The sequence below is a fragment of the Leptosomus discolor genome, chromosome 3, assembly GCF_034619465.1.
Source record: "Leptosomus discolor isolate bLepDis1 chromosome 3, bLepDis1.hap2, whole genome shotgun sequence".
Taxonomy (NCBI): domain Eukaryota; kingdom Metazoa; phylum Chordata; class Aves; order Leptosomiformes; family Leptosomidae; genus Leptosomus; species Leptosomus discolor.
Window position 1 is genome coordinate 14,267,351 of NC_141393.1, and position 18,112 is coordinate 14,285,462.

The 18,112-nt window shown below is 47.0% G+C and overlaps 1 protein-coding gene across 1 annotated transcript; it reads right to left on the reverse strand.

The window, feature by feature from the left end:
- Positions 1-3,209: 3,209 nt before the first annotated feature.
- Positions 3,210-12,419, reverse strand: SLC25A47 (solute carrier family 25 member 47). The gene is made up of 6 exons (XM_009949948.1): positions 12,392-12,419; positions 6,497-6,540; positions 6,138-6,209; positions 5,688-5,870; positions 4,343-4,616; positions 3,210-3,496 (listed from the first exon to the last, which is right to left on the reverse strand). The coding sequence occupies exons 1-6, from the start codon at positions 12,417-12,419 to the stop codon at positions 3,210-3,212; spliced, it is 888 nt and encodes a 295-aa protein (XP_009948250.1).
- Between the last annotated feature and the right edge of the window lie 5,693 nt (positions 12,420-18,112).

Here is an 18,112-nt window from a genome sequence, read left to right on the forward strand (position 1 = left end):
TTTACAATACTTAAACAGTCAATTCCTGTACCTGTTGGTAGTTTGTATCAGTGTGAATTAGCTGGGAGTCCTTGCTCTAAGGCAGGTTGTCACCTGTACACTGTGTGTATCTATTTTTTTCCAGTAAAGGCTTGTGAATGGGGTGGATTGCAAAGCAGTTACCTTCCTGAAATAAGCTGCCTGGAGATACAACTTACCTCGTATAGCATTTGTTCAGCCCACATGAGAACCTGCTTTTATATGGTGCTGAATACCCTGAGGCATACAGTTCTCAGCCCCCCCCACTGGCTTCCGCAGTTATTCCCACTCATTTTTGCAATTCATCTGTAATTCCTGTTTCTTGAAACTGGCTGTATTTCAGTTACACCCACAGGAAGAGACATTTTTAGTCATCTGAATGCGTGAACCTATTAGGAAATCTGAGCTATTTTATTTTCAACACTTGGGCACCATGGATGGTATCAACACTGCCTAACAATAAATGATTGTTTAGTCTGATTTGTAGGCATTTTTTTACTGTCTGTTCAGAGGACGTAATGCCTGAGAACAAGGTTGACTGGGAAGAATACAGCATAAAGGAGTATGATTCCAGAAAACATCCAGGCAGAGCTGGGACAAATCGCTACCCAGCTGGAATAGCACTCAGTCAAATGCATCCCTTGTAAAAGAGGTGAGGGTAGTAGACTCCTAAGAGCCATCTGAAGAGGAATTCCAAATTTTGAGGACTTAAATCTTCTGCTGTAAGGGCTTTCTGACTAAAGGAAGTCTGGTGCTGATGCCCTAAGATGTAACTGGGAGTGGTAGGCTGGTTCAGCGTTGGGTCTTTCATTTCACTTCCCTTTAAGGTGACATACTCTGCATGTGCCTGGTCTTTTAACTCTGCTCTTGGATCAGCTGCAAGAGTTGGTTAGACTCATGAGAGGAGAATTACGCTGATTATTTGATAGCATGGCTGTGAACATGTTTAAAAAGCCAGTTGACAGCTTAGATTTCAGGAGGACTGTCTGGAGTGGAAGAGGTCCCTTTATTTCTTTTGTAGTAGCACCTGAAAATTTTAAACTTGTCATTCTAGCACAAGATCCTTTTTTTATATACCATAGAATCAATAAGTTGGAAAAGACTTGTAAGATCATCAAGTCCAACCGTCAACCCAGCACCACCATGCCCACTAAACCATGTCCCAGAGTGCCACATCTACACTTTTTTTTAACACCTCCAGGGATGGTGACTCCACCACTTGCCTGGGCAGCCAGTTCCAATGTTTGACCACTCTTTCGGTAAAGAAATTTTTCCTAATGGCCAATCTAAACCTTCCCTGGAGCAACTTGAGGCCATTTCCTCTCGTCCTATGGCTTGTTACTTGGGAGAAGAGACTGACCCCCACCTCACTACAACCTCCTTTCAGGTACCTGTAGAGAACAATAAGGTCTCCCCTCAGCCTCCTTTTCTTCAGGCTAAACAGCCCCAGTTCCCTCAGCCGCTCCTCACAAGACCTGTTCTCCAGACCCTTCACCAGCTTCGTTGCCCGTCTCTGGACACGCTCCAGCACCTCAATGTCCTTCTTGCAGTGAGGGGCCCAAAACTGCACACAGCATTCGAGGTGCGGCCTCACCAGTGCCGAGTACAGGGGCACGATCACCTCCCTGCTCCTGCTGGCCACACTATTGCTGATACAGGCCAGGATGCTGTTGGCCTTCTTGGCCACCTGGGCACACTGCTGGCTCATGTTCAGCCGGCTGTCGACCAGCACCCCCAGGTCCTTTTCTGCCGGGCAGCTTTCCAGCCACTCCTCCCCCAGCCTGTAGCGCTGCTGGGGGTTGTTGTGACCCAAGTGCAGGACCCTGCACTTGGCCTTGCTAAACCTCATACAGTTACTGTCAGTGTAGTCAAAGCCAAGCTATCAACCAGTAAAAGTGGCTGTGGACCAGAAGGGCATGAACCCTGAATATGAGAACTCCTTTAAAAATAGTCTTCCTCTTTCCCTCCAAAAAATGCACTTTCAGCAGAATCTGAGAGGGGCCGGATCCAGTCCACTCCAGTTCTCATCATCCAGGGACTAAAACAGAGACAGAAAACATACATGCGGTTCCTGATGCAGGGTGAGCAAATTAATTTCTGGGTTTAGGTGTTCTCCTTCTGAAGCAATAGCTTGGGTGGGTTTTTTTTTCAACTGACATGTTGATGAAACTTTATACCTTTGTGAAAAAGAAATAATTGTTAGGAAAGTCAGAAATTCCTTCAAAATGTACCTTTGACCAAAAAAACATTTGTCTGTTCCTAACAGTGTAAAGGGAGAAGAGTATGCATTTTAAAAAAGTTGTAAATTTTAATTATATTCTACAGCTTTGCAATTCTCCTTTAACTTACCTAACCCCGCTAGTGCACAGATTTTATGGCAGCCTTTTCTTTGAGAGGCAAAGCGGTTTTGCATCTATTCCTACCCTCCTTCCAGGATGAGAACAGATTGCCTCCAAAGCTGTGTCAAGCTTCAGAGACTGGGAGGGGACTGACGCTGTAGGGCTCAGGGCTGCAGAGGGAGAAAATCACATGGCTTATGGGAATCTGCCTGGTTTCACTTTCAATGAGGCCATTAGTGTGATTCTGTAAACAGACCATGTCTGGCACGCATTAAATAATGACAGGAAAAAGCAAGGGAGTTCATATTTCAGCTGCTACCAAAGGGATATAATTGTAGAGTACTTTGGGGAAATTACAGCTGGGAAGGAACAGTTACAGCCTGGAGCACAAATATGTAAGTTAGTGAATGCAATATGGGCACTACATGTGAAGAGCACGCACTGGATAGTGTTAAATCTTACACAAACTCCTCCCAGCTCTTGTCTTAGTTGTAAAGATCATTTTCTGTGCCAGTAGAAAACAAAATGAATCCTTTACCAAAATCTGTGATCAGACTAGCAGCTTCTTAGAACATAAATATTTGCAAATGTTTCAAGGGTCTAAGAAGCGGTTACAGTCTAAATACATTAATGAGATAAAAGGGAGGTTGTATACAAGTCCAAGACTCCCTGATGAGTTTGTAATCCTATAAGAATAAAACAAAGCTGTCAGTCAACCAGCTTTGTGCTGCAATGTCCATGCTTCTTACACTGTCCATCAAAGGAGACAATGTTCAGCCGTTGTTTGTGGATGTTGTGTTACAAAAAAAAACCAAACTAAACAAAATACACCTCTGAACAGAACGGCACAAGCTATTTTTTGTTTGCATAATGATCTGTAAATCTCAGTACAGCTTCATATGTTACAAATACCACCATGTTCACAGGAAAGGCACGAATGCAGTTTAAGCCCAGGCCTTTGAAAAGCACTTTTGCACCCTCCTTTCTCACACTTTCCCTAGCACAGTGGATGAGGCCTTTGTACTTGTGCTGGTCCGATTCGTCTATTTGCATCCGTGATTTGATGACATCCAAGGGAGTAGCTAATCCCCAGGCCAGGACTCCAGCGAAACCACCAGAAAGCAGCACAACGAGGAAACCTGCAGGGGAGAGTGAGAGGAGCAGCTAACTCGAGTCTTGCACTCGTACAGCTACAATCTTCTCAGATTTGTCAACTAACTTTGTTAACATTCCTGTTTTTCAGCAATTATTTTGTCCAGCTCTTGCAGTTGTGTGTTTCCAGTGATCTCACACAAACTGTGTGGCTCCTTGATTTCACAGCATACTCAAGTTTTGAATACAAGATACTGTCTCATGCAGAGACAGCATCTATTCTAACACTGCGCAAACTAGATGTGATGAGCTTGAGAGCACTCACACCCTCTTCAGCTGCGTCTACTTGTTTTTATAATTCTCAGGAAGATGCTCTTTGCTGAATGTCACATATTTGACATTTTTTCAAAGTGAATAGTTTTTTTTGGCAGCCAAAAACACCAGAAAACTTAAGTGTCTTTACATTCTGCACCTGGACTTTATCTTCAAGCTCTGGATTGACCCTGATCTGTGCCTCATGATGGATCCTGGGAGGTTTGTCCGTGTTTCATCTCTAGTTACATATCCTATTTCTGCATTAAGAGGATTTCATACCCACATACTAAGCACCAGAGTGTGCCGTAAACACCCTTCCTGCAGGGACAGGAGTAGCTGCTGAGGGACAAAGTCATGCCGATGAAGCCCTCGCACGCAGGCTGCCAGCACACACACTGGGAGGGCCCAAATGGCCCCATGGCACCAGGAAGCAGCACACAGCAACCCCACACGAGGACCGGATCTGGGTGAGGCTTTATAGGTACCTGGTGATGTTTGCCGAGAGCCTGATTTCCCGCTTAGTGTGATACTAGAAAAGCCATTTTTGCAAGTAATGCCAGATGCTTTCTGATACCTACCTGGTTTATTTTTCCCAGCAGGTGTGAGCCAGTCACACAGAGCAGAATAGGTAAGGAAATATACTGCAGAAGAAGCACAATCCCTGCAGAGTAATGCAGAGCAGCCCTTGTAGAGACCCCCAAAGCCTTCCTCCTTGGCGATCACTTTCAGACAGTGCAGAGACCCTCGGTACTTTGGCTTGGAAACAGGCTTGGGAGACGCGATGGAAGGATGTGGGTTCCTCTGAGTCTGCATGCGAACCTTAGCCACTTCACTAGGGGTCATCAACACAACCTGTAACATCAGAGGATGGTATTTTAACCCTTCACATTTAAACAGTGTTTTGACCCCCCTCCTGCAGACTCCTTGTCTACCACCTTTCCAGGCAATAAAAATTCCAGCTTCTTCCCCTCTGTCTGTGCTGAATCCCACCCACCAGCAGGACATGCGTGTGAGCTGCACTGTGCAGAGTGGAAGGCAAGGCAGAACTCAACAGAGGATATTAAATACCTGTAACAACTTATTAAACCAGACAGGCATGGAAAGGGGATGTCTCCAGCTATAGTGTAGCATACATCAGGGCTCTTGTATGTACCTGTATTTGGAACCAAGGCCATAAAGACTTTTTAAAAATTAACTTGTGTTAAGTAGAGTCGTTGCCTGATTGATAGGAAACACCTAGAAACCCGACCAACTGGACTGCTCTGTAAGAGGATTGCCTGTGACTAGGCAAGCGTTTCTGCCCAGCATGACATCGGGGCGCTGGGGTGAGCTCCACCACGTTGGCCACACCTGCAGACACTCACAGAAATCCATCTGCTTATGCGAAACTGCTCCTGAGTTCAGCCTCACCTCCCTGTCCTGGGCTCCTGCACATTTGCCGGGCAGCATCACTTCTCAGTGATGCTCCGCTGAGTTTTGAGTCAACTCAAGACAACACTGTGTACTGCCCGTTTCCACAGCGATACTGTTCCGGGCTTCTGCAGCCACTTTCAAAGCACCGGCCTGTGCTTTAACACACTGAGTTATGTCTTTCTCACATAAACTGCCAGAGCCATTTGGCAAGATTTCTGCCTGAGTTGTTTTTCTTCCTTTTTCTGCGTTTGCTGCCAAGGCCCGTGTCATTCTTAATAGCGTGCTCTTAAGTGTTTTGGCACTCTAAACCAAACCCGGCACCAGCTGGACTCGGCCACATTGTGGAGCCGACCAGCATGCGCAGAGTATGATAACCCTGTGAAATCAAACCCACTGGGCTCGTTGCAGGCTGCCCTGTGGCCTCCCAGACAGAAAACATTCACTGCTTTTCCAGCCTCCGGTGTTTGTGAACAAGACGTCTTGTGCTTTCCCTCTGGGCTCTTTACCTACCCGGGCAGCACCAGCAGCACCTCCAGCAAGAGAAACATCCAGCTTGGACGGTTTCACATCTGCAGCCCCGTATCGCAGCTTGCAGACGGTACAAAGGAAGTTTCTGTACGTGCCAAATGAAACAGAAGAAATCACGGATACTGTGAGAACTGATGCAGACACACCTTTGTAAAATCCCCAGACCTAGTTGGAAACAGAGGAAAAAAGAACACTTTTAAGATGGAATGGCATGGGAAAGCATCTGCTCAAAAACACTAGCCATACATTGCTGAGCCAAAACTTACTCCCATCTTACAGCTCATTGGCAAACCTAAATCTCATCCTGACCCTTCTCCCCAGAAACAGTTGTATGTGATGGCTGCCCATCCTCCCCAAAGTGACAGAGGCAGCTCTGCTTCTCTGAAACAAGTCACCCATAACGTATCAGCAATTCTGATGAGAGTTACCTACTTTTTCCGTCCTGTATGTTTCCTGAATGCAGTGCCAAATTCCATTGTAATGCTTCTCGGTCTGAATTCTCACCTAGGAATATGGGGGCAACTTTAAAATGCAGATATCAGATTTTAAAAAAATAAATCAACAAATGCCATAGCAGCAAACCAGATAATTACCCATAAAATAACATTACCAAACAATGTACTTTTTTTTTTTTTTAAAGAGAAAAACAACACAACCAGATAAAGTGAAGTATGTCAAGGTAAGAAAGACGAAAGCATTGCCATGGGGCTAGTTTTCTAAAAAGGAGGGAGAAAGCAAAAGGGCCTGTTTGTTTTCAGTCTGTAGTCAAGAAATAAAGCTCCAACAGGTACCTTCACTGTGTCCAGCGGATAACCCACTGCTGTGCTTAGACCACCTGAAACAGAGAGTGTATTGGAGATGGTTAACAGCACACGTTGTCACAGATCATTTTCCGCCATCGCAGGAAGGCATTAGGGGAACAGCAGAAAAATGCAGCTCCAGAGCCCTGCCATGTTGGCACCAGACATCTCCTGAGCTCCAGAGATGATGTTTGAGCCAAGAATGACAGAGCAAAATGCTCAGAGGAGGAATACGAGTGTCACAGGAAACTTATCAGGAGGAATAACACCACAGTGCAAGCGGGGACTGGAGGAAACACAGAAAGTACTGCTGCAGGAGGGCTGAAGGGATGACTTATACAATATTGGACTGTTTCTGTTCCCCCTTTCAGCCTAGGCAGTAAAGCATTTTTGGACTACGAGCAAGCACACTCGCATGAGGTGCAAAGCATCCCTGCTCATATGAGTGGTCTCTGGAGCAATTTGTTTCTCCATGCTTCTCTTGGAAATATTAAGGAACAAAAGCAGCAGTCACAGGGACATCTGTAAAAGAGAGATGGTCCTCATGTATTACATACAGGTTCTCAGCAATCTGTCTTGAAGACAGGAGAGGTACTCCTGCTTCCTCCTGCACATCAGGGACTGGACTCAAGCTTACAAAGCACATCCAGAGCCCTGGGTGAGGAATTCATTGGGCCTTAGAGTCCATGGCACATGCTGGACTAAGGCTCTGAAGTGCATCTCCTACGTGCACACTGCTGCAAAAGCAGAGCGAGGAGCAAAAGCATAGGCTGCTTGGAGCCCTGGGAGGCCGGTGTGATGCCAGGGCGCAGCACAACCGGTGGCACTGCTCTGCGGTGAGACCACCCACCCTCCGCCGCTCAGGGCTCAGCAGGATTAAGGGGCAGCGAGGGATTAGTGCCGGGTGTTCGCAAAGCCAGCACGCTCAGCAGCACGCCCCGCACGCCAGCTGACCCTGTCCCCCCCCTGCCTGCAGCAGTGACGGCATGCCCAGCATGCTGGGGGGGGGGCTTATCAGTCCTCTGTCAACACCCAGGCTCCTTTCGAGACCTGAAAATAGCCACTGGAGCTGGAAACACATTAATCCTATGAGACAAAGTTACTGCCTTACTGGCAGATAATGAGGCAAAAGAGCTCCAGCGTGAAGTTCTCTTGGTCGCAGTAACAAATAGATCAGCCACCGTCCCTGCCCTCACCTCACTGCATTTCTCGGCTCTGATCTGAACGCGTCTGTTGGCAGATACAACAGATGATAAAGGGGCTGACCAGCTAACTTCCTCCCAGTACATCAACTACCACGTTATCTGAGAGGAAATCAGGCTAGGGGGACAATGTAGCTGTATCCATGTGAGTTATTTAGACAGAGATCAAGGTCATAAAAGAGCTGGATGAGCCATTCAGGAGCCAGGCAGTCATAGATAACAGTGTATGTATGTCTGGTGGCTCATGAGTTGGAAACTGCCTCTCATTAAGGCCTTCTTTAAAAAAAAAAAAAAAAAAGAAAAGATACTTAAAAATGTATTAGTCACTGTGGGCATTTCACTAGGCGTGTTCACCTGTGGTTACACGGCTGCTTGGGAGCTCTGGAAAGCTCTACTACATTTTGGAAGAAAGCAACAGCTGCTGGTGTGTCACTAGGAGACAATCCCGAGGTGCATTACTCAGAAGAAAACAACCAACAGCATCTTGCTTGCAGAAAAACAAAGTTTGTTCTGCAAAAATTTCTGTCAAATCTGCCACTAGACAAATAACAAGGAAGGTGAAAACTGGGCCAAGAAGCCACCTTCTGTATTTCAAAACCAAAACGAGATCAGGCTGGAAGAGAGACAGTGATGGGGGAATACACAGGCAGAGTAATACAGCTCAAAGGAGCAATGCCGCTGGCCTGAGCAGAGAGTGACAAAGCACAAAGTCAACTGGGGACACCTGCACTGTCGCAGATTCCCGACCATTGGCCAGAGACAGACTGCAAACACGGACCCCACCAGTCAGGGAAGAGCAGCACATAAGTCAACATCAGTGTGGCCATGCTGACCTCAGAAGTATGGTCCCTTGGCCCAAGAACTCGTCACAGATGGGAGGATTTGGCACATCAGTTTCAGACTTCCTGAACCTTAGAGGCAGTGGATGCAGGCTGACAAGGCACTTGTGATTCAGAGGCACTATATGCCTTGCACAGCTAAGCCCTTCCTTCCTCCACCAGCTCAGGAAGGTAGGAGCCTTGTCTCATGCATGTCAGGTACCAAGGCTGATGCTTCAACAAGAAGCATCCTCCCTTCTTGAGAAATTGCCCTGTTCACACATTAAGATGAGGGACAGCAGCTACCTAGACAAAATAAAGCAGGTTTGCCCCAAACCAGCCTATTTGCCACTGCTTCTCAGTCCTAGGGGCTCCCGCTCACCTTGGGTCCAGCAAGGACCAAACATCTCCACTTGGGAGGAGACCATAAGAGCAGATTTTTCACTGATGCCACCCCAAATATCCAAACAACCACAGCCTGCCGTGAACTGTGCTTTTTAAGAGCCAAACAACTCAGGGCAGTTAAGTTGTCAGAGCTGAGGATCTCAGCCAAGTCCATCAAAGGATGTGGAAGAAGTGCTCTGCACAATGTCACACAATATAAATAGCCTGGGACAAAGATAGCATGACCCACACATGCCCTGTTTGCACAGCAGATTTGAACAAGGCCAGCAATGTATAGCATGCATACGGGAGAGGGATCCTGTGGGACTCCCACTGAGTAACACCACACCAGCTGTGACAAAAATAAATGGCAAAACCAGGTGAATGATCTTCACTGGGTTGTGGTTAGCCATTTTGCATGCCTACTCTATCATCTGAGATGTTTTCAGGTATTGTGCAGAGGTTGCGGCACCCCCTACACACACAGAGTACAGGAAAAAAACTGAATTACTCACAGTCTCTTCATGAGCCAGACCACTTCAACCAGGCAATTCAAATAAGGAGGGATCCTGGCAGGGTGGCCAGTGGTAATTAGCAGAGAGCAAGCAGCAGCTCTACGGAGCTCACCAGGCTGCAACAGCTCCAAGCTGTTGGCAAAACCCTGGCTGAGAGACCCAGGGAGAAGCAGGAGTCATGGTCCATGCACTGGGTGGGTAGACAGCAATTTGCAAAGACCTTTACTTTGTGCCTTGCTGGGAAGATAGGAAGTGCCCTATACCCTAAACAAGCTGAACTCCATCCAGAAACATGACCCTGGCAGTGGCCAACAGGAGCTGCTTTAGCCATAAGGACAAGGAGACAGGATGTTCCCTCTGTGGGTGGACTATTTTATCTTACCTTGGACTGCACGTGACTGGTGTGTAACCATCCAGTAAGATATGGAGAAGCCCAGGCATGCTGCTGACCCTGCTGCTCTACCACTGTTGGGTGAATCTCATCTTCCTCTTCCCAAATCTTTACACCTGGCATAAGAGTCAAGTCACCCCTAATCATCAACAGCCCTAATCATCAATACCCATCCCCTGCCGTGGCCCAGGCTGCTGCTGTAGCAGGGCTAGAAAACACACATGGTATCATAGGAAAATTCAAGTTGGAAGGAACCTCAGGAGGTCTCTAGTCCAACCTCCTGCTCAACTTTATTGTCCAGGAAGGATATTCTTATAGATGAGCTGCTTTCAAAGACAACCAGCACCATTTGGTGGTATTCAAAGCTTCCACAGTCATTAAGCACATTTCTCTCATGTTCTTTCCATCTGGAGTCACAGCAGGTCACTGCTTCCTGGGCTGAAGATGCTAAGCTTGTCCCATGGCCACAGAAACAATAGCTCAGAGGAGATGAACACTATATGGGCAGGTGCATGAGCCAGGCTGGATCATTACATGGGATTCAAAAGGGCAGCATCTCTGCTGTTTTTCAGAGGTGCTTAAGCCATGCTTTCTCCAAAACTCTCTGAAAACAGATCAAGGTCATCACGAGAATGTAATTTACTAAACAGAAACTTATCTGTGTTGCCTCTTGAGCTGTTTGATGCATTTCAGCTGGGTTTGTAGCCTACTTGGGAATGCAAAAACTGCTTCAGCTCTAACAAACACAAGCCATGAAACAAGCTCAGGACCAAAAACCTCCCAGTTCTCACAGGAAAGCTGTCGCACCCCTGGAAGCTGTCCCATGTCAGGGTGGGGACCACAGCCCTGAAGCCCTGTCTAAGAACCTTACATATGTCTATGGGCAAGCTCCCAGCAGGGAACAGCATGCTGTTCAGAAAACACCCTTGTTTGCCAGTGAAAAGTTCATTATTCTTCTTAGGAAAGCCCTAAGCCGAACACAGGTGACAGAATGGAAACTTGCTCTCTGACACCCCAGGGTCAGTGAAGTGCATTAAAACAAGCAAAAACATTTCTGATCCCAGCTGAAGCTCCCCAGCCTGCATCCTCCCAGGCTAAGCCCATTTCCAAGGAACCCATGGGAGATGCTTGCTGCATGGCCAAGCAGCACAGGATGCTGGCTCCCAGACAGGAAGGCTTCACACGAATCATGGCCTCACACAGGAACATGGACAGAATGGCCACTTAGAAATGTGTTTTCAACTATCCACATTCCCCTGCAGAAGAGGTTTATCCTTAAATGGCTCAACTACAGCTGTGCCAACAAAAGCAAAGGAGTCCAAGCAGCAAACGCAACCATCGCTGCCCTGCTGAGCTGAACCCAGTCAACAACGGGATGTCTCAGAGGAGGTTTGGTGAATACTTCTGGGGTAAGTGTCCCACTGCCAGCCTCAGCACAGCGCTACCACCTCCACTGAGTACTTTAAATTCAGCAAGAAAAGAGCAGGAGAAAGGGAAGTTGTCATGGAGGGGTTAGTTATATGGCTCTCTCCCATGAAGATTCCTTCCCAAGCACCCCAAGGAAGGCCCACACCCCAAGCAACAGGCACCTCCAGGGCTGAATGCTTCTAAGATGCCAAACCTTGCCCCACTTGCACATTTTGGATGATGAGCAATAAGGGGCTGCAGGGTAAAGCTCATTGTGGTCCTTCCCAAGAAATGCACACCTGCACCAGGACCACAGGCTGCTCCTGGTGAGGGAAACTGCCAAATTTCAGTAGATCTCAAAGTGTGATCTGACCTGCAGACATGGGCTGGGCGTCTCAGCCATCTGGCAGGTTTACCCGGCCTTTCTGGCAGTGGCGATCCCAAGGCTCTTGTTTGGTATTTAATACTCCGCTAAATCTGGCAAGATTTCAGAAAAGAAATGAGGCCAGTGGCTACATTTTCTTGTGTAAAACAAAGCTGGGTTTGGGCAGTACATGCTCTAAAAATGCCTAGAATGAAATCACACTTTTCTCCTTTTACTTTTTTTATATACGGCTAACCTACTTTCTCCCAGATCAAAGCCTGCTACATAGCACGCCTGCACTGAAATTACCATCACAACTGCAAATGAGTCTTAACCTAAGCTAAGGCAAAGGTCATTCATTCAGACCTTCTTCATTGCAAAAAAGCCACGCCTCCACCCCTCTCGTCTCACAAATCACAGCCTCAGCCCAAGAGCCACAACCCTGACAGCCTGCCAGGACCCCCCAGGCACCAGATGCGTGAAGTTTTGCTGTCCACCAGTTTGTACCTGCGTGCAACATATTCCGCTTCGTCTCTTCTTATCAGTTTTGCCCTGTCTTGCTGCAATTAGAGTGGAGGAGATTGCAGAGCAATGACCTCAGCCAACCAAATTGCAGCACTGTCTCTCCAGTAGCTCTGTGAGCCTGCTCTGATGACATTCTCCACTTAATAAAGAAGAATGCACTTTTAACAAGCAGCTTCCATCGAAAGACTCTCAGCTTTATCATTGAGACCTGCCCATTAGCTGAACAAGAAGGAAACACAGCAATCTGCTCTCATCAGCAAGCACTACTTTACATATTTACCTCCAATGGCCCCGGCAATGAAATCCATCCAGACTGAGTCTGCTGCCTTAATTACCCTGATTAGGGAGGTAGAAGAAGGGAGGGTGTCGGTTCAGTCTTTCCAGAGCCCCGCAGGTCCTTCAGAGACGGTGTGATTTGCAATATGAATCACCTTCCTACTGTCTCCTCTGGGGATTGTGAGCCTTGTGGGTACTTGATGCATTTGTACGCTGGAGGCAGCGGCGTGAAGCCTGGAGTTGTTCCAGGAACACAGTGAATCAGTAATCCCGTGAAGCCCTGCAACGCTGCGCCAGAGCCGCTGTTCCCAGTGCTTTTCTGCTTGGAAAATCACAAGGGGTGGTGCCTTGCTGGGTAGTGCTGGCTGTGAAGGGGCCATTCCCTGTTGTACTTATTAACCACAGAAGACAGCCTTGCACATTTGTTTGCCAGATGACATCCTTGCCCTGCCCCATGGAGAAATGGCACAGGTGGCTGTGTATGAGATGCCTCCTCCACCCATCCCAGCCCACCCTTCCTCCTTCTGATGGAGCAGACCCCCTTCCCAAGGAATTTCCCTTGGCTTTCCTAACCCACACAGCAGATCCTAAACCTCTACCCAGATATACATGTGGTGAAACCCAGAAATTAATCCAACCACATACAAAGCATTTGCTTCCCTTTCAGACCACAGGGTAGTTTTCCCAGTCCCTGGAGGAGCTCTGCTTCTTCACTTGCTCAGTCTCCCAACTTCATTTCCAATGTCAGTTCCTTGCTGAGCTCAGCAGCAGAGCAGGAATCACTATTGCTGCTGCCCATACTCCAGTGTTTTGCCTTGCAGGGAAGATGGGAGATGGATTTTGCCAGGAGACTGGTCCAGCATCTGATTTTTTTCTTCCCAATTCATACCCAGAACAGGGTGGTGATTTCAGCAGGGCAAAGAGAAAAGCACAGAGAAAGACCTGCTGGTCAAGGGAAACCAACAGCTCAAGAAAATGCCTTATTTCCTATTTTTGCACAACAGCCCCCAAATAGGAGAGCTGCCACATCTGCACAGGGAAGTTAAGTTTTGCCCAGAATGAACCTTGAAACCGAAGTCCTAATGCAGTGAAGGGCTTGCCAGGTTGTGCCCTGGATTATACTCCTCTTGAAGAGGTTTCTCCAGGCCACAGCCAAGGCACATTGGCAGCAAAGGGAAGAGAAAATGTCATAGCTGCTGCCCCCCTGGGTCAGCTTCAGAGAGGAGCTGATGACTAGTCTCCAGTGTTGTCTACTGTACATTTCACAAGAACCTATTTCTCACTGAAGCGCATATCTTGGATGCACTGACGAGTCAGTGACATATAGCACAACTCCGTGCTCAGAGTTTCTAGGAACTGAAAATTAAAGCACTTTTAGCAACTTGCTTCCCATAATTTCTTACATGTCCTTCCCTGAACACTTTCTGCGCTGGTGTGGTTTAACCCCAGCTGAAAATTAAGTATCACACAGCTGCTCTCTCACTCCCCCCCAGCAGTGGGACAGCGGACAAAAGACAGTTTATCTCAGAAAAGTAAAATAATAACAATAACAATAATAACAATAATAATAATAATGTTACTAATAATAGAATATACAGAACAAGGAATGCAGAATACAATTGCTCACCACCTGCTCACTGATGCCCAGCCAATCTCTGAGCCACGTTGTCCCCTGGCCAGCTCCCCCCTGTTTATATACTGGGCATGATGTCATATGGTACGGAATACCCCTTTGGCTCATTTGGGTCAGCTGCCCTGGCTGTGTCCTCTCCCAGCTTCTTGTGTCCCCCAGCCTATTCCTTGACTTTGTATAAATACTGCTCAGCAACAACTAAAACACCAGTGTGTTACCAATATTATTCTCATCCTAAATCCAAAACACAGCACTATACCAGCCACTGGGAAGAAAATTAACTTCATTTCAGCTGAAACCAGGACAGCTGAAGAGAACAGTATATTTCAGTTTAACATCATGCAAAGACAGCAAAAATTTTAAACCAGAAGTAAAATATTATCTAGAGAGACATCAATGTAGCTGCTGAAACACACTGGGTTACTCAGTAGCCCTTCCTTGTTACACCTGGTGACCACACAGGAGTTATTAACGGTTCATCAACAGTCTGTACGTGCCAAGTGCAGGGAAAGGTGCTCTTTCCAGCCACTTCCTACCATTTTCTACCAGCCATTCCTGGCTGCTGTCCTTGCAGGCCCCCTCCAGCAGCAGGACCACATGTGGGACCTGCTGCATCAGTGGCATATGGGGACAAGGACACAGTCCCCAGTGGAGGGGCAGCCCAGGAGCCTACAGCCTCCTGGTTCCTGCAGGGATCAGGAGACCTGCCGAGCTATTCCAGCCCACGCTGCAGCAGTCACCGCCACCTTTGGGACCACTGTTTAGACAACACTGTTTAACATTGCTTTTCTGGGAGTCGCTTCCAGGCACAGTGAAGAAATTCATTCTATTCCTGATATGAAAGTGTCACCATGTGTTCTCTCCCGTCACATGGCCAGGCTTCTCATGTCGAGGGCGGGGCGGGGGGGGATTTTTCTACATATTGCAGTGATTGGTGCAATATCAGCAAGAAAATAGAGACGGGCTGGCATGTCACAGTGGCTGGCTAAAGTGACAAGGCTAATAAGTATTTTCCATGAAATGTCGCAAGACCAAGCAAAATTTCTACCTTCTTTAGCTGAGCTGAACAGCTTAAAGGGAATCTTCCTCATGAAATCCTCTGAGATTGGGGGAAAAAAACCCAACCCACAACAAAAAAAACAAACAACCAGCCCAAAAACCTTCCTTTTGCAACAGAAAATTAATCTTTTTTATTATTATTTTAACTTTCATTTACACCAACACTCCTACCAAAATGATAGCTTTCTTTATATAGCACAAAGCTGACTCCAGATTCAAACATTTTGAAAATCTTCTGTTAATGGTTTCAGTCGCTTCCATGAAGTATACTGGGAGAAGTCATGTTTTCTACTTGACTGGAATTGCTCTGCAAACAGAGGCTGTTCAGAAGGTGGCCATGTGAAAGAAGAATATTTTGGGGCTTGAGACGCTTCACCTTGTCCCATGAAGGTGTTGCTGGGGGCAGCCAGCTCTGGAAGAATGCACACACACAGCTACTTAGGGGACTTTTGCCTCGATGGAGTCTTAGCAGGGTGACAGGAACCCCAAGCAAACACAGTCGCCACTACTGTAGTCTCTAGTCCTTTGCTCCCGGTGTCTGGCCAGGACTTAGAGGCAAACAGCATCCACTGTCACACTCATCAGCCGTGTGTGATCCACTCAGCCCAGCAAGGGTAGAGCCTTCTGGAAAAGGAGCCCTGCCCAAGTGTTGAAGTGTTTTCACACGAGCAAGTATGGAGGAAGGTGTAATTCAGCATGAAGGAAACCTTGTCTAAGAAATTAAACCTGTGTTACTGTGTTTGCTGTTACTTGCTGGCGTGCCCCAAACAGTACAAACCAACTCCCTGCTAAAGAGAGCGATCCTTAAGGCAGTGATTCAGCCTCCTTTACCAGGAGCCCTTCTAGAGATGTAGAGTCCTTGAGGTCTCACTGTCCTTCACGCCTTGCTGAAGGAGCTTCCTCCTTCATCCCCTCTTCCCTAGGCTTCAGAGATAAACCAGCTCTCAGATACCAGCCTCATTAGAAACACTTACGAGAATCCAGCCCCCCAGCGCCATAGGTCAACAGAGAAAGCCCAAATAATACAGACCAAAGAAATCTTGAATTATCAGGAAGATCTTCAAGATGAAATATGAATCGTTCCTGTCGCCCTTTGACACAATGTCCAAGGACTGACAGAGATCACTACTAGTCCAGCTTGGAAAGAAATGCCATGGTCCACATCTATGCAGGGATGAGCAAAAGTGCCTGCTCTCAACCCAGGTGGTTTTCTCAAAACTTGCCCTAGGAAATGACACACAAAATGCACACTTTGAGCCTCCACGAGGGATAGTGCTCCACTAGAAATAACTGACAAGTCCTTTCCTCCAGTAGCAAACTCTGTTCAAAATGGGTGAGTTTCCCAGGGGATTTTGAGGAAGCAGGGCGTGGAAGGTGCTGTCAGATGAAAAGACAGATCTGACAATATGAAGCAATCTGGAGGAAAATATGAAACTAAGTGATAGAAAAGTGAGAAAGGGCTTAATTTTGCACAGTGTGTGATGGATGAAACACTCCATTTGCTTCACAGGAGGAGGCAGCTTTCTGCCCTCCCAGGCAGAGCAAACTGCTCCACAGCTAAAGCAGCAGCAGGGTTGGAGGACTGGTACAAGTGTATGGAGCAAAAGGAAAAGTGGAGGGTGAGACTTTAGGTAGGTAATCAATGTTAATCTTTTGGATGAGATAAAAAAACAGGAGCATCCCTTTATTCCTCTCATTCCACAGCTGACTCCCAGGACATTACCACCTCTATCCGTCCTGCAAAGCAAAAGAAAAGCCTGTCCTCTTTTGCCTCTGCAACCACCTGTTAGCTTGTCAAGCCAGATTTGCTGAGAAAATGTTCCTGCCTCGCTTGCTGCCATAACATGCTGCATTTTCTATTCCCCTTGCACTGTGTGATACCGTACTCACATGCATACCCATTAATTCCCATCCAATTTATTTTGGAAAAATCCTTGACTGAAGAGACTGTTCAAACAGCGTCACCCTGCTACGTCCCCAGGCTGTTTGCACATTGCAGAACAGGAAAGAGTGACACCGGCAATGCTGAGCTGGCAGAGCCTGGTGCTTGGCTTGCATGGTGGTGGGTGGAAAGGGGGGTGGAACCTGCTGGCTCCAGCTGTGTTGTGGATTTTCAAATCAAAGTGTCTCATTGTCCTTTATCTCAGGCACTAAGGAAAAAAAAAAATAATTCCAAGGACTCAAACATTTGCAGCAGGAATCAGTGATTTCACCTCTGGAAAGCTGATATAAAATTGTAACATTTCTACACGCATTTCCAAGGGAAGGAAAAATAATACATTTCCAAGAGGACTGAAGAGGACTGCATTAATTTAAGAAATGACACAGATCTTCTGGCTTTGGGCAAGTCACTCAATCTCCCTATGTCTAATTTTCTCATCAGCACAACTGGTGTGCCGTATGTCCACTTCCATGAAGTCACTGCAAGGATTCAAGCACATCTCAGAGAGCCACAAGTCTCTGTTCAGGAGTAAATCATGGGAAAAGGTGGAAGCAGTAACATTAGCACCCACACTATGCAAATACCACGTGTGACACATGTGACAGTGCAGCACTGCAGTCAACTCCAGGAAAGGATTTTATGCCAGCTGACATTGCTAGCACTTTGGAAGGACTCCTGGCTGTGATGGAGGGAGGAGATGTCAGGACTGTTACTGACATGCTGATTGCACTTTGAGCCTCTTTCCAACCTCTTGTACATTTTCTGCACTTTAATAAACAGAAGATGTAGTCAGTGACCTGGCAGCAGGCTCGGAGAGCCAGGAGCAGAGGGATGCACTCACCTACCCAGCCTCCTCTTCCCCACCAAGCAATACTGAACTCTTTATTTGTCATGATGATATTAATTTACAACCCTCAGCCTTTTCAGCAGGGGTAGTTCAGGTGTTAGGCAGTAAAACACAGCTGCCGTAGGAACAGTGACAAGCCCCAAATCCATCAATGATGCTGTTGCAGTGTCACTGCTCTCCCCAGAGTCTACATCTCTGTATCTTTTTCTCCAGTATTCTCAAACTGAGCCTCCCTCAGATCTCT

Bases quoted from the DNA above. Each gene is read 5' to 3' on its own strand.
- SLC25A47 (XM_009949948.1), bottom strand. From the start codon at position 12,419: ATGGATTTCATTGCCGGGGCCATTGGAG. The intron at 6,210-6,496 runs GTACCTGTTGGA...CCATATTCCTAG, and splicing joins ATCCGCTGGACACAGTGAAG to GTGAGAATTCAGACCGAGAA. The intron at 3,497-4,342 runs GTAGGTATCAGA...TCTCCCCTGCAG, and splicing joins TGCTGGGAAAAATAAACCAG to GTTTCCTCGTTGTGCTGCTT.